At 37.3% G+C, this 16,342-nt stretch overlaps 1 protein-coding gene across 2 annotated transcripts in view; it reads right to left on the bottom strand.

The window, feature by feature from the left end:
• esamb (endothelial cell adhesion molecule b) overlaps positions 1-10,762 on the bottom strand; it is a 31,431-nt gene extending 20,669 nt beyond the window's left edge. For both annotated transcript variants that reach the window (XM_079481597.1, XM_079481598.1), the window contains exon 1: positions 10,368-10,762. In XM_079481597.1, coding sequence (XP_079337723.1) covers positions 10,368-10,431 — 64 coding nt within the window. In that variant the 5' untranslated portion in view covers positions 10,432-10,762. The remainder of the gene's footprint in view (positions 1-10,367) is intronic.
• Positions 10,763-16,342: the final 5,580 nt, after the last annotated feature.

Here is a 16,342-nt window from a genome sequence, read left to right on the forward strand (position 1 = left end):
TTAGGCGCTAGATAGGAAAAGGATCTGCCGCCTGCACTTGATTTTGAAATTCTAGGTATTACCAACTGACCTGACGCCTGAGAGCGTAGTGCACGTGATGGACTATAATACGTAAGAAGTTCTCTCAAGTAGTGAGGAGCTAAACCATGCAAGGCTTTATAGGTAATAAGCAAGATTTTAAAATTTATGCGATGCTTTATAGGTAACCAGTGCAAGGTTGACAGAACCGGGCTAATATGCTCATACTTTTTTGTACGTGTAAGAACTCGAGCTGCCGCATTTTGGACCAGTTGGAGTTTTTGTAATAGGCCTGCAGGGCAACCACCTAATAGTGCATTACAGTAATCTAGTCTTGATGTCATAAAGGCATGTATAAGCTTCTCCGCATCTGATGATGACAGCATATGACGTAATTTAGATATATTTTTAAGATGGAAAAACGCAATCTTACAGGTTTTGGCGACCTGGTTCTCAAATGACAGAGTACTATCGAATATAAAGCCAAGATTCTTAGCTGAAGATGAGGGTTTTATGGAACATCCATCAATAGTTAAGCAGTATTCTTGGTTGTTACGTAGGGCGGTTTTCGGTCCGATAAGTAACACTTCAGTTTTGTCCGAGTTCAGTAATAAAAAATTGCTACTCATCCACTTTTTTATATCGACAATGCATTCCACTATTCGATGGAATTGCTGTGTTTCGTGAGGCTTCGAGGAAATATAAAGTTGCGTATCATCAGCATAGCAGTGAAAGCTTACTCCGTGTCGCTTTATTATATCTCCTAGGGGTAACATGTATAATGCGAAGAGCATAGGCCCTAGTACTGAGCCCTGTGGTACACCGTACTGGACTTGCGATTTGCGTGATACCTCATTGTTTATTTTTACATATTGGAAACGGTCGCATAAATAAGATCTAAGCCATTTCAAAGCTATTTCCTTAATACCGACATAATTTTCAAGTCTATGTAGGAGCATGCTGTGGTCAATGGTGTCGAATGCAGCACTAAGATCTAGCAGCACCAATAAGGAGATACAACCTCGGTCGGACGCCATAAACAGATCATTTGTAACTCTAATCAGAGCAGTCTCTGTACTGTAATGTGCTCTAAATCCAGACTGGAAATCTTCATTAATCTCATTCCTCTGGAGGAAGGAACATATTTGAGTTGAGACTACTTTTTCCAGAACTTTAGATAAGAAAGGTAGATTCGAAATAGGTCTATAGTTAACTAGTTCTCCAGGGTCCAGATGGGGTTTTTTGACAAGGGGCCTTATAACAGCCACCTTATATGCTTTAGGCACATGTCCTAATGTCAGAGATGAGTTAATAATGCTAAGTAGAGGATCTATAATTTCTGGGAGCATCTCTTTCAGAAGATTTGTAGGTATAGGGTCTAGCATGCATGTAGTCGATTTAGATGATCTAATGATTTTCGACAGTTCATCGTGATCTATAGTAGAAAATAAACGTAATTTCTCCTTAGGGGTGCTGTAGTAAGTCGTTTGTTCAGCGGGTTTCGCATCTGGTTGCATAGTTATAATTTTCTCTCGAATATCTTGGATTTTATTTGTGAAATAGTTCATAAAATCATCACTGCTATGCTGGTATACAGCAGCAGAAGTCGCTGACGATTTATTTTTGGTTAATTTAGCCACTGTATCAAATAAAAACCTAGGGTTATGCTGGTTTTCTTCTATTAGTGATGAAATGTAGGCGGATCGAGACGTTTTTAGGGCTTTCCTGTATTTTTTTGTACTATCCTTCCAGGCAGTACGAAATACCTCTAATTTAGTCTTTTTAAAGTTGCGCTCCATTTTTCGTGCCGCTTTCTTTAGAGCCTGAGTGTGTTCATTTTTCCACGGTGTCGGTCTGTCATTTTTAATCTTCTTTAAGCGCAAGGGAGCAACTATGTCTAGCGTTTCCGAGAAGGTGGCATTAATATTTTCAATAGTAAAGTCAAGATCTTCAACGTTATTACTCATGCTAGAGATTTGAGACAATTCAGACAAATTATCAAGAAACGCACCTTTTGTAGTCGAAGTTATTGTTCTACAATATTTGTAACTTGGAGTTTGATTTGCCACCATTGGGTATTGAAGCAAGCATGATACCAGATAATGATCTGAGATGTCTTCGCTCTGCTGAAGGATTTTAACATCGACCACGTTTATACCGTAAGACAAAATTAAATCTAAAGTATGATTACGAAGGTGAGTAGGTCCTGACACATGTTGACTAACGCCCATGGAGTTAAGAGTGTCTTTAAAAGCCATTCCTAAAGCATCGTTATCATTATCTACATGAATGTTAAAGTCACCAGCAACAAGGACTCTGTCTGCAGACAGTACTAGTTCTGATAAGAACCCACCAAAATCTTTAATAAAATCTGTGTGGTGCCCTGGAGGCCTATATACAATAGCCAGAATAAATTTTAAAGATGTTTTGTCCTTAATATTAGGTATTGATGCATCAAGTACCATGACTTCAAAAGAATTATATTTAGGACAATGGGATATCACCAACATAAACTAGAATAGAATATAGTTAAATAGTAATCCAATCTTACAATAAAAATTCACTGGTGAGCAGTTAACTCCATCTTTCCAATTAAATTATTAGAATTTTTAATTAAATAAACTGTCTATATACACTCACCTAAAGGATTATTAGGAACACCTGTTCAATTTCTCATTAATGCAATTATCTAATCAACCAATCACATGGCAGTTGCTTCAATGCATTTAGGGGTGTGGTCCTGGTCAAGACAATCTCCTGAACTCCAAACTGAATGTCAGAATGGGAAAGAAAGGTGATTTAAGCAATTTTGAGCGTGGCATGGTTGTTGGTGCAAGACGGGCCGGTCTGAGTATTTCACAATCTGCTCAGTTACTGGGATTTTCACGCACAAACATTTCTAGGGTTTACAAAGAATGGTGTGAAAAGGGAAAAACAAAAAGTATGCGGTAGTCCTGTGGGCGAAAATGCCTTGTTGATGCCAGAGGTTAGAGGAGAATGGGCAGACTGATTCAAGCTGATAGAAGAGCAACTTTGACTGAAATATCCGCTCGTTACAACCGAGGTTTGCAGCAAAGCATTTGTGAAGCCACAACACGCACAACCTTGAGGCGGATGGGCTACAACAGTAGAAGACCCCACCGGGTACCACTCATCTCTCTGTTGAGACATTCAGATGGTAGAGACAGAATCGGGCGTAAACAGAATGAGAACATGGATCCTTGTTACCACTCTGCAGGGTGGTGTACTAAAATGGCCCCCACAGTCACCAGATCTGGAACGGGAGCTTCGTGCCCTGGATGTGCATCCCACAAATCTCCATCAACTGCAAGATGCTATCCTATCAATATGGGCCAACATTTCTAAAGAATGCTTTCAGCACCTTGTTGAATCAATGCCACGTAGAATTAAGGCAGTTCTGAAGGCGAAAGGGGGTCAAACACAGTATTAGTATGGTGTTCCTAATAATCCTTTAGGTGAGTGTATATATAACTCTTTTTTACTGTAAAAGTCACCATGAAACTGAAGTTGCGATTGACTTTTCCATTTTGTGATGTGAAACGGCTTCTGAAATTTGATAAAAAATGTAGGGCGGGGCTTTATTTTGCCCATCCCTTTTTGATTGGTTTGTTGTAAGCTTGGCCTGGAGGGGAGACCTGTAATTTTGACACTACTGCGATGCTTGCTGAATCCAGCTCTATCTTGACCATATTTTCAATAAATTGGCAATTTTTTTTATTTAATTTTAACAGTCACATAACAATCTCATCTGCCTAAGCCAGATGTATAAATATTGCAAGATGAATAATATTTTTTATATTCTGTGAATAATTTAAAAATGTAACGCTACTCCATGTGCCAGTGTTGCACAGGCGCAGTTCATTGCACTAAATATCTGTGCGTCTTTTGGATTTTGTTACCTGTTTTTATTTGAATGTCACAGACTTTGCACTGCTTCAACCTCGCAACTACTTATGCAATAAATTGCACTGCGACAAGGTAAGACATGTGTTTCATATGTTTATTACAGTGACTCTGCATTATCAAATTACTGAGCCACAGTTTTGTTTTATATTTATGTAATCTACACTTTAGTTTCTGTTATTTAAGACTTTTATGTAAGACCAAGTTTATTTATCAGTGCTTTATGTCATGATAATATTACATGTTTACATGGGTAGAAACTTAACAAATCATTAAATATACTATATGATTTGTAGTTGTATGAACATATGTCACTCAATTCATGCATCAACTATTATCATCTGGCCTATAGTTTATGATGAATCTGTCTAATATTGACAAACAAGTTAATGTTGAAGCTGTTTATATAAATGTTGCTCTAATCATATTCTGCTCCCTCTTAACTACAACAGAAAGTTCCAATTTATCATAACACACAGCCCTTTTCACAGCTCAAATTGCCCTGCGGCTGTTGTAACTATGGAAACAGAAGATGGCTTTTACTGCTCTTTATTAGTAAATATTACAAACTTAAACAATGAAAATATTAAGGCCAGATGATTAATGATCAATAAACAGCACTAGACCCGATGTACGCAGCACAATTTCCACACTAGAATGTAGAGCACTCCAAACCTCCACAGACTGGATACTGGGCATATCAGGTCCAAGCAGGTTTCACAGATGCCGCTCTGTGCATGGAACTGGGAATACATCAATTTAGCAACCAAACTGAGGAAAATTGAGAACTGACACAGAAATGAAAGGGTAACGGGACCTTGAAGATGACAACAAATTTCTGGCTAGACTCATCTGCTTTGAAATCACAGATGCATTTTGGAAGAAATGTATGTCTGTATATACAGTATGCAATGCTTAATTTTTCTCTAAGTCATGCACTTCTGTTTTAAAGAACCTACAAAAATTTCAATGTAATACCTATTAAGGACTAATCTTCAAAATACCCCTCAGTGCAGTCACAAATAAGGTCTTGAAACTTCACAGGCTGGAATCCAAGTGCAGTTTATAAGTATAAATATCAAGCAAGATCATCATATTAGCATTATACAAAGAACACAAAAGCTAATGAGACTAACAAAATACAGGTAAGAACAATCAAGAAGGGGAAACCAAAACACAGCTACAAAATAAAACTTATACATAATAAAATAGCAAGAACAGGCTTACATAAACGAGCCATCATAACTAATATGATCTTACCTCATCAGGCATTAAATATTTACTGCTTTTGCATCCTTACCTCAACTTCTTTTTTGGGAATACTAAATGAACTGGTCATTTATGCCTCTCACAGTCTGACTGTCATCTCGGCCCCATCATGGCTGATTATTCTCTCTTATTACATTTGCAGGTGATGTACACACCTCGCGCCTGAACCTCCTCCACCTTTGATATTATCCCACATAGCCATTTCTCATCCTTGGGCACATCAGAGTAATTGCTCCTACTACCTGAGGGGCAAGGTAATAAAAAGCCCCTATAGATAAGAGTTAAACACACGGGGCCCGCTCGCAAGATGTCTGTCACATAGAACGAATGTGATGAAGGTTGGATGGATGTGGATCAGCTGCACAGATGTAGCGAGAGGGTAGGGGGAGGTTTAATAAGAGCTCAGGAGAGGTACAAATATTGTGCTCCTCTGTTAATAAAAGCTAAGGGAACGGACTTCTGTACAGTCTGGCAGATCAGAGAATGAGTGAGAGGGAAAGGCAGATGCAAGCTTAAAACAATCAGTGGCGTTAATCTGCTAGGTGCAACAGCTGCTCCCTGTGTATTCTGAGGTGGCTGGCCGGATCGGATCCTTTAGGCCCTTATTAGCCTCACTCGACCAGGTCTGGCTCATCTAAATCCAGGTCACACCTCCTTAAACTTGCCTCCTGTCATCCCCTCTTGGATATTCAGGGTAACAGGGATTACTTTCCTCTAAACAAAACTCGCCTTAAAACATTTAAGCAAAAACAATGTGCTAATTATAACTAACAATAAAGATAAAAGTCTCAAAATATTGACGTAAAATAATTCCTGATTCCACACCACAAAAGATGGGAGAAAATGGAACAATAACAATGGGATTACTTGCAGAATTATTTTTTTAGTTGATGTACGATTAAACTAACATACTCCCAAATGGTTTTAGCCGCTGAACAGACCTGTATGTTGTTTGGCCTATTCCACCTTGAAAGTGATACCGATATATTAAAGCTGATAAATTACGAATCATTACCACTTCAGGTGGTTATAATTTGCTGTATTTCTTACAGTTACTTACTTTAAAATGTTCAGTAAAATACTGTAATCTTATTTTACTGTTAATTACTTATATATGTAAAATAATCTGAAATACAATTATTGTGAAATTATTATGAAGTAGTGCATTGTACAATACTATAATTGCAGTAAAGTTACTGTAGAGTTATAATACTGGTGAAGCCAATTGTGGTAAGGGTATTATACTGTACAAAGACATTAGAGTATGGATATTATGCTGTAAAAATAAGCTGCAGTAAAGTCATATTACTGTAAGATACATTTACAGCTACTGTTAAGGGGCACTTACAGTAAGTCACTGGCAATAGTGCTGTCACTGACTTACCGCAAAAACACAATGAAAAGTTTAACGAATCCAGTACTTTTTGTTGTGATCATTCACTTGATGCTTTCTGTCTTAAGACCTGTTAGACTTGCGGCTTTTAAGAAAACTTTTCTGGATTTCACTGGAAGAACATCTCTTTTTTTTTTTAAATAAACATTATATCAGAAAAGCTAAAAAATCTTTAACTAGTGTAATGTAGGCTTGGTATATGACTTTTGGGGAAATAATAATGTTACCCTGTTTTCTGTCTTCCGTTTTATAAACAGTTAAAACTGTTTTTGCCTTTTGTTCTAGCTCAGAAAAACATTTATAAATGTAATGTAACCAAAATTCTCTTTGTTTCTTTGCAAATTGCTATTTAAAGGGCAGTTTTAAATTTCCCAACAATAAAGTTCTATTCTATTCTATACTGTTGTTGTTAATGACCTTTTAACACTATTTCAAGATATATCTTTGTTTAGGAACAACCTAATTTTAGCATGCTATTTACATTAAAAAAAGTGGTTTGATTCTTTTCCTTTAAGCGATTTTGCTTTATTAAATTCATATTTTTAAACCTTTATTATTTTTACACATGCCTTTCTGTTGTCCTCTGTACATCATTTTGAATTCATTTCATACTGATGTTGATATTTTTGCTCCAAAAAGCATAAATAAAAAAGAAAAAGTCGCATAACACCACATGTAGAGTTTAGATGAGCCCGTATAGAAGTACCTACAGCATATACTGTAAAGCATACAGGGAGTATGTGGTCAGCTAGTATGCAATTTCCCAGGTGTCTCTGAAGCCCACACAGCAGTGTGTCCAGAGCAGCCATGGCCTCATTTAGATGGCTGAGATCCTCATTACTGCATCCACTTTTCCGACTTACACCTGCCGTAAAACTGCACTGTCCTCGCCTACGCTCAGGAAGGCATCACATCGGCATCTCTGAACACACAGCAGACTCTCTCTAGGGATTAGAACTCGGCAATGTGTGTGGTTTACATTTGATCTAACTTTAAGAAAAGTGCCAACATGTTTGTATCAGCTGTCGGTATTGCATACGAGTTCACAAACAGATCGCAATTAGAGTCGCTTCGTAATATGAGAATTGTGTTGCGAAAACTGTTCGGAAGGGGCGTTCTCTTCACAGCATCACTTCCTGCAGGTTGCCGAGACGTGGAGGGCAAAAGAGCTGCAGCTGTGATGTGGGGGGACAGGACTTCTGCGGCTCTTCTAAAGCAGTAATGAGAGCTAAAGCTGTCTTTTGTCTCAGATATGTCATGACATCATCTTGACAAATGAATGTGAGCTCAAGTCTAATGGTTGTCAGTATGTCTAAATCTACAGTAAGTTAATAAGGATTGCACATATGACTCCATAATATATCTTGGTTTAAGTGACACTTGACAAAAAATACAAAACGCCAGGCACATAGCTAATGCACAATGACTTGTAATGATCTGTATCAATACAAATAAAAAGATTGATTGCAACAATAGACCTGTGGCAGGGTTAAAGATTTAAAATATTGATTTTTGCCAGTATCGAATGTTCTTTGCAGTGCAGGGGCAGACATAATTGCCTCTGGTAGGTGAGCATTGCCGTTTCTTCTCTGTTGTGAAGGCCCAGTGATCCGCACTCAATTACAAGCATTGATTCTCCTCCGGCTTTTAAATGAGGATAAAGCTGTTTGTTAAAATATCACAGTTTGCTACAGGTGTTTTTTGCCCTGAGAATCCACATATTTTACCACAAATTTTTAACAGTCATCTTCTCTGATACAGTTTTGGCTGGCCTTGAAAAGCACCCAAACACAAAAATTGTCGTAATTTGCTAACCCTCATGTTGCATCCTTTACCACCGACCTGCATTGCTTTCTGTCTTCTGTGGAACTCAAAGGGAGATCGACAGCTTTAGTTCCCATTCACCTCCATTGTATAATAAACAGATAAATGTTTTCCTATCCTACCACACAAATTACATCATATAGGTTTGGGGTAGAGAACTATGACACAATATATTTTTTTATTATTTAAATATCACATAATTACACAAACATAGGATCAGCCTAAGTAAATGTAATTCAGAATCTGACGAGCCCACAACGAAGCACTTTAAATGCTCAAAAATGTCAGATTTCTCTATAGTGGCTCTGTTTCTGAAATTTTGTATGTGTAGTTCTTGGTATGGATAATATGTTTAACACTATCACGCAGAAAGGTCATTACAGTTGACAACTATCCACAAAGCATTTTTGCGATTTCATGGGTTTTAATGGCATAGTTGAACATCACCCACTAAAGGGTACACCAGTCCAACATCCTTTATACTATCACCAATCAAGTTAAAAATAATAATGTTGGGAAAAGTGAAAATCTAAAGTCAACTTATCCTGAGTGAGGTATAATTCATGTTAAATGCATAAATGTTTGTAATTTTTTAATCTTGGATCGTTTTTGTTTTGAAAAACAGTGTTTTTGTGTTAATGATGATAAAAAGCGCACTGCCTACATCAACTAAGAGGGTCTTCGCACCTCTTTCAAACCTTCAGGTCTATCAGGTTTGAGTCACATATAGTAAATGAGTGATGTATTTGATGATAATAATTGCACCGTTCTCTGGGTCACTCAACAATAACAAAGCATTCGAAAGCTGTGGCAACACGATCCAACACTAAATGGAGTTGTCTCCATAATGTCAACTCTTCAAACATGCTTTCCTAAAGGTACAAAAAAACTGCACCACATCAGCAACTTACTCTGTCTGAAACCGAACAAAACCCTGACCAAGCAACAAATACCACTTTAATATGGCTGACAACATTTTAGGGAAACAATGTACAACAAAAAAGGCAATGTGTTACGCCGAATCTTAATCTCGGAACACAAAGTAAAAATTGCGACTTGCGATGCTATTGTTTTAACCTTAATCAAATTTGTCATTTCTTAATCAGTTTATAATTATCAAGCAAGTTTGCCTCATTATATTTATTGAGGGACATTACAAGCTCATTTGTTGGATGCTGTCAAAATGAATAAAATGAGAGAAGAGTGCTTAAAAAAACATTTTTACAAACGCTAAATACGTCCATCTGCATGGGAAACAAACATCATACTACAAAGTTTTAAAGCTGCAAATGAAGCACTGCAGCACAATGACACAGTTTAATCTTGTCAACATGGACCGAGAGTCAATTGGTCCCTTGTCCTTGCTTGTGAAAGAGTCAGGGCAATTCATTGGATTACAAGGTCCTCTGACTTGAGGATTGTTGGAGATTAGTCTGGACAATGGGCATACTGCTTTCAGGTGCTGCCTAAAAACAGATATTTTGTGTAGAAGAGATGTAGCTCTGAGGTAAAAATCAACACTTTACCACATTATTAAGGTACTGCCATAGAAAAATACAAATCTATATAGCTGAAACATTTGGTGTTAAAAAGAAAAATGAAAAATGAAAGCAGGTTTTCAATATTCATTCAAGTATTGGCTTTATACAGTATGTCACGCATTTGTTTAGTTTGTAAGTGATCGTGTTGTGTAATTCATACTCATTACTAAACTAAGTAGAATTCTGCATACACAGTTATGACATCACCTCTCCACTAACTCAGACATCATAAACACACCTAACTATACGTGTGAGAGGTAGTTTTAAACGATATGTGATAGGTAACACAGTCCCTCTTAACTTTCACTTAGTTTGCCATTAAACAGACTCGTACGAGAGAAAATAATATTTACTTTATGAACAGTAAACTAATATTTCTTTTTTTCCGCTAATCTTACCTGAAAACACCCACAGTAAGGTGAGAAACAGAAATGTTGCAGGTCTCCAGAACAGCATCTCCATCTCCCCTCATGAAGTGCGCGCTCGAGCGACAATCATCTAGTCACAGTCACGCTCCGCGCCGCTTTCTGGCTTCTCTGTCCACTAAAAAGTAAAACCGTAGATTTTACTCAACCCCGACACAGTCCCGCTTGAAAACAAATCCATGTTCTTCCTCTTCTCTCGTCTTCGGGGTGGAGGGCATTTGAAAAGAGAGCTTTGGAAAGGTGGTTCTTTAATTCGTATTCCTTCTTTCTAATTTCATGTAGACGAAGAACAATCGTTCATATCTTAAGTTTCTTGCTGTTCTAGGTCGAAATGCACGTCAGTCACCTGAGAGAGACTGTCTGCCTTCCCGCGTCTAGATATCTGCGCTACGCCACGCCCCCTTCTGCCTACAGGTGTGACGAGCGCGCCACAGTTTCCTCTCTTAGATGTTTCTTCAATTCAGCGAATGCAAAACCTTTAAAGTTTGTTACAGAATATTATTATTTAGTGACATATTTGATTGTTTTAGTATTGTAGCATTTTTACTTTAGTTTGGTCTATCCAGCACTTGTCTATTTGTCTAGCAAACTTTGCGTGTCTCATTACTATCTGTTGCAGCATGTATTGTGATGTGACGTCGGTCTGGGATATTAGGCTAATAAGTACAGGATAAAACATACACTGACCCTGAGCAAAGCTCATTCTCACCCGATCCGACTGGCCGGTTGCCATAGAAACACATCAGAAGTTCATGCATCAGTTATTGGGGACTGGTGAGCTCGAGTCTTTGATAGTCTTGTCTCTGCCTATTGTCTAACTTGAACTTCAGGAAACAAAGTGCTGTCTTGGTGCTGTCAAGCCACTGCGCTCTACAAATATTGAACAAATGAGCTGCATTTTTTTGACAGTGTAGCAATGTAAATATACATTTAATGGTAAGCAGGCGTTATTTAACAGCATATTTTTTCCTGGCAAAGAGTAAAATCATCACACTTTTGAAAACATGTTTTAGTTTTAGCATACTGAGTGGAAACAATAGAGGGAGATGGCACAACCTGCAACTCCCTATGCCAAAAATGCTCTTAGAGTGGTCAATTCTATGAGCTGCTGCAGCAGTCGGATCTCTTGGTTTTACCTAGATAATTAATTTATATAGAATTATCCATATCCATCTAGAGATGAAGCCAAATGAGATGTTAAGCTTTCTTACCATGAGGCCAACCATACATGCATCTTGAGCATGTATCAACACTACTATAGCATTGCTTGATGACCACGAAAAATAATTTGGTCAAAGCCATTCGTACATTACAGGTTACTTGCACACTAATGACTGGAAGTGCTTTCTAATGACTAAAAGCAAAAATGACTACATATATAATTTACTGCATTTGTGTTATTTAAGATGTTCTTTAAAGCCTGCATCATGATCTAAAAATGAAGATGCCATTATGAATTCCAACATACCCTATGTGTCTTCTACAGACATGCTTTAAAAGAGTTATCAAAAAGTGTTTTTCTATTTGAAAAGGGAATATCTTGGTTCAAAAAATAAATGAGATGACAATAAAATTAGATTTGTGGATTAACCTAGCACTCACAGATTAATCTGTTTTAAAATGGGTTTTTCCTGCCACCTAGTGGCTGCATACTAATTTCACCCCATTCCAGTTGCTGGAATAATGAACTCAATAATTAGAAAATGATTGGAAAATGGGTCTGTTTGCTATCAGTGCTGTTCACATGGAGGTATTTTTTAGATTCTTGAGCTGGGATTATCTATGCACAAATAATACATAGTTTTAAATCCCTTTAAACTATAAAACAAACAAACACAGAATGACTGACCTTTAACCAACTCAAGTAGTTGTACTGTAGAACAATCTGCTGATATAAAACTATAGCTGCTGGGGGTATTACACAACTATAAAAACCAAAACATTTGAAATCTAGAGGTCTGGACCCAGCGGAGCTCATGTACACAAAGATATATGGAGTTGTTAGCCCTGAATTGTCATGATCGCGGGTGGTGAGAGACGGACACAGGACCCAGGTGCAGACAGTGGGTAAGGGGTTAACAGAAGACTTTAATATGTAAGATAAAACAAGACCCACGAGGGGGTAACAGAAAAAAAACATGGGAATATAATGACAAGACCGAACAGGCCTAAGACAAAACTCCAACAAGATTAAAATAAACTTTAAACACTAACTACACTAAACTACTACAAGACACAAGAACTCACCACACAACCACAATGAACCAGCAGAAGACACAAGGGCATTAAATAAGGGACCAGATCAAGAGGGGAACATGTGAAGGGCATGAATCAATAACGAGGAAACGAGAGGATGGGAACAGAGACGAGACAGGAGAGAGTGTATGGAAGGCCACAAGGGCCATAACTGCCTCTCTCCACACAAGACATGAGACTCTGTCATGATCCTGACACTAAACCAAGAGAAACATGACATGATGCGGCAGAATGGCCTCACATGGCCGAGATTCACTAGGGGACTCAAGTTGGGGTCATTTTTCATATTGTATATTTGTATCATTTTTCTCTCAAATGGTAATAAATAAAAAATATTAAGTCCCCTACGTAAAGTTTGCCTGTTTCAAAGTTGTCCCAATCTCCCATTTCAGAGTTCTCACATTCACTGAAATGCACTAAAATTAGGCTAACATGGATAATTACAAGACATACCCATAGATCCCATTAGACAGGGTTTTTCAAAACAGGGGCCTCCAAGATGTTGCAAGGGGTGGCCATAAAATGTCAGTACAACAAAGACAAAACAATTATTATTCTTGTATAATTTCTAATAGAGTGTACACACCAAACGCGGTAAATCGCGCCATTCGCAACCCAAGTAGGTCATTGCGTTTTTGGATTTACTTAACATGTAAATCACTCGCGATTAACGCTTCATTCGCGTTTGGTGTGAACACACTATAAGTGGTCATCTTTTCCTTTCTAAGTGGTCAGTTTTATATAGTTTCCAAAATTGTTTATATTTGTATATTTCTAAGCGAGCTTTTCTCACCACTCACAAAAATAAAGATTTATATATTTATATATAAAAAAAGTATATATCTTCATGGATCATGATCCTTACTTAATATCCTAATGATTTTTAGCATTAAAGAAAACTCTTTGACCCATACAATGTATTTGTGGCTTTCACAAAATTTTGCTACTTAAGACTGGTTTTGTGATCCAGGGTCAAATATTTGCAATTTATCTAACATAGTTTAAATGTTTGTTTACACATGAAATAGATACGTGTGTATTTTAGAAAGGGTGTGCTCTGAACTATCGGAAATATGAGTTTCCGAGGTAAAAATGTTTACATGAACGCCCTCTGATGTCGCGTTTCCCACTGGGAAATAATTTTTGCCTTGTCTTGTCGTTAAATTAGTTCATATTTACATATAACCACTTGAAGCATACTGCATGTTTTTTACACTGCGAAAATAGAATGTATTTCACCAATATTCCATAAAAATCAGCAAGATAATTAGTAAAACTATGCAGGGTGTACGGTTGAAAACTATTGATTTATACATATCCCAAGACAAATTAATCTGGTTTCCTCCATATTTATATATCCAACAAGCACCTGAAAACAACCAGCTCCAAAATCGATGTCTCGTTTAATTCTAAATTGAGATCCTCTGTATCAATCTTGTCTTCCGCCAAGGTTGAAAACACTTGTCAGATCACGTCACTCTCAAAATTACGAACTTTCCCGGCGAGTTAAAAGGAGCGTGGAACGCGAGTGTTCGCGTTGGTGTAAACCCAGCATAAGTTTCATTTTTTTTAAAGCGGTGATTACTGTTTGTAACTATATTTTTTTCGAAAAGTAGCCTACATACATGAAATTAGAATCCTGAAAACTTTGCAAGTATTAAAGTTAGAACTAGATAAGATTTAAAAGGCAATAGGCTATTTTGTAAAGCAACGTTTCTTTGTAGCTTTACAATTTGTAACAGACATTTTATTTCGCGATATTTTGTGTGGTAATGCGCGACTTTGCCAGTGGCAATGCGAGCAAGCCACACTGTAAACAGATCTGTAAGTTTTCAATGCAATATTAGGCCTAAGTGTTGAATATCATGGTAAAGTCGTTGTGTCACGTTGTGATTTAAATCATGATTTTATGTATTAAATAAATCAATAAGTCTGCTCAGCAGGGGACAATAGTTAATTACCTTCTGGCTACAAAGAGTCAAGACAACACACAAAAGGAAGGGTACAGAACAATGAGACGAGGCTCAGCTGTGAAAACCATCTCATCATGCATGGGGACAACAGATAGGAGGTAGTAATATATGATGCATTCAATGTCTTTTCAGAATAAGAATTTACAGCTTTCCTGGGTACTGATTTATGTTTTGTTCCTATTACATCAGGTCCTCAATAAAGAAGTGAACAGTTGGTATGTGCTTTTATAGATGATTTACTAATATCTGTTAAACAGGATCTCTGTGGAATATCTGGCACCAAATGGTTCGGAGAGAGAGAGAGAGAGAGAGAGAGAGAGACTGGAGCTCCAGTGGCAAAACTGGAACAGATTCTTACCTCTGCTTTTAAAACAAGATGAGTTCATTTTTATGCCAGCCATATCTTTAGTACCTTGGAATTGTTTGAATGGATGTATTGTGAGGCTAAATTATTCTTTGCATTGGACACCACTGGATGTTTAAGACGATCAGAAGAAAGCAAAAAAGTTTCTGCAGAGTGGGAATAAGATGCTGCTCCATCTTGTCAGAGCTCTCCTTCAGCTAAATGTATACTCACATCCTAAAGGCATGGGCATAACATCAACCATCATTTCTGACAGTGCCAAGACTATATCACACCTGGACTTTGCGCAAGCCATTCACTTCAGTGGTGAGTAAATATTGTTATTTCTTCAATATTTTAGGGCACGCTCCTGATTTAAAATTTGCCTGAATGTGAAAGTAAATCGGGACACTTTCAGATAATTTGTTATTAGAGATGTTTGTAATAATATAATGTATATGGCTTCGTTAATGTTAGGCTATTAGTTTAGGATTGACATAATATTGTTTTTTGATCAAAAAACACATAATATTGTTTTTTGATCAAAAAACACATACTGTGATTATTGAGCTTAATTTTCCGACTGTTTGTTACTATTTTTCCCACTTGGTATCTACCTCTGTGATAAAGTATTTGACATTTAAAAGTACAGACTTTTATGTTGTTTCATTCAAACTAGTCGATCAAATGTCTTACTTATTCACTCTCATGTTGAAACTCATTCATTGACGTGTACCGTCTTGTACTTTAATGCAGTAATGTAAATGTTTTAATATAAATAAAAAAGTGTGCTCACATTAGTCTACAATGAGTTTACAAAACCTATTATGCAAGATTAGTTTGATTTACCCAGCTTATAATATGGGTGTAGAGGCCTCCAGGGGCTTCTTTGCTGTTACCTTGACAACAGCTGGGAGTGGCCCCAGGGGGGTTGTGAGCAGAATGCCTGAAGTTCATTTGCAGAGGGTAAGTAAGACCTTGGGGCAACAGAAATCTAACTTATGTTTTATATTAATATCTGTTTCGTTGTGTTTGAAGTAGACACATATAGAATTATTACTGATGTTAAAGGGATAGTTCACTGAATAAATAAAACAATTCTGTCATCATTCATTCACCCTCATGTCATTCAAAACCTGTATATGTCTCTTTCTTCTGTAGAGCACAAATCTCTAAGTGGTTTTATGTTCACTGAATGGAAGTCAATAGGGACCAGTATTGTTTGGGTTATCATCTTTTGTGAAACCATTGTCATACAGGTTTGGATTTTTATTGCAAGGGGTAAATTATCCCTTCTTGGTGCAAGCAGCTCCTTGATGCTGATTTTCTAACCGAACTATCAGAACTATGGTCAAATCTCCAGTAGATGGCAGTAA

This window comes from Barbatula barbatula, assembly GCF_947034865.1.
Source record: "Barbatula barbatula genome assembly, chromosome: 19".
Classification (NCBI taxonomy): Eukaryota; Metazoa; Chordata; class Actinopteri; order Cypriniformes; family Nemacheilidae; genus Barbatula; species Barbatula barbatula.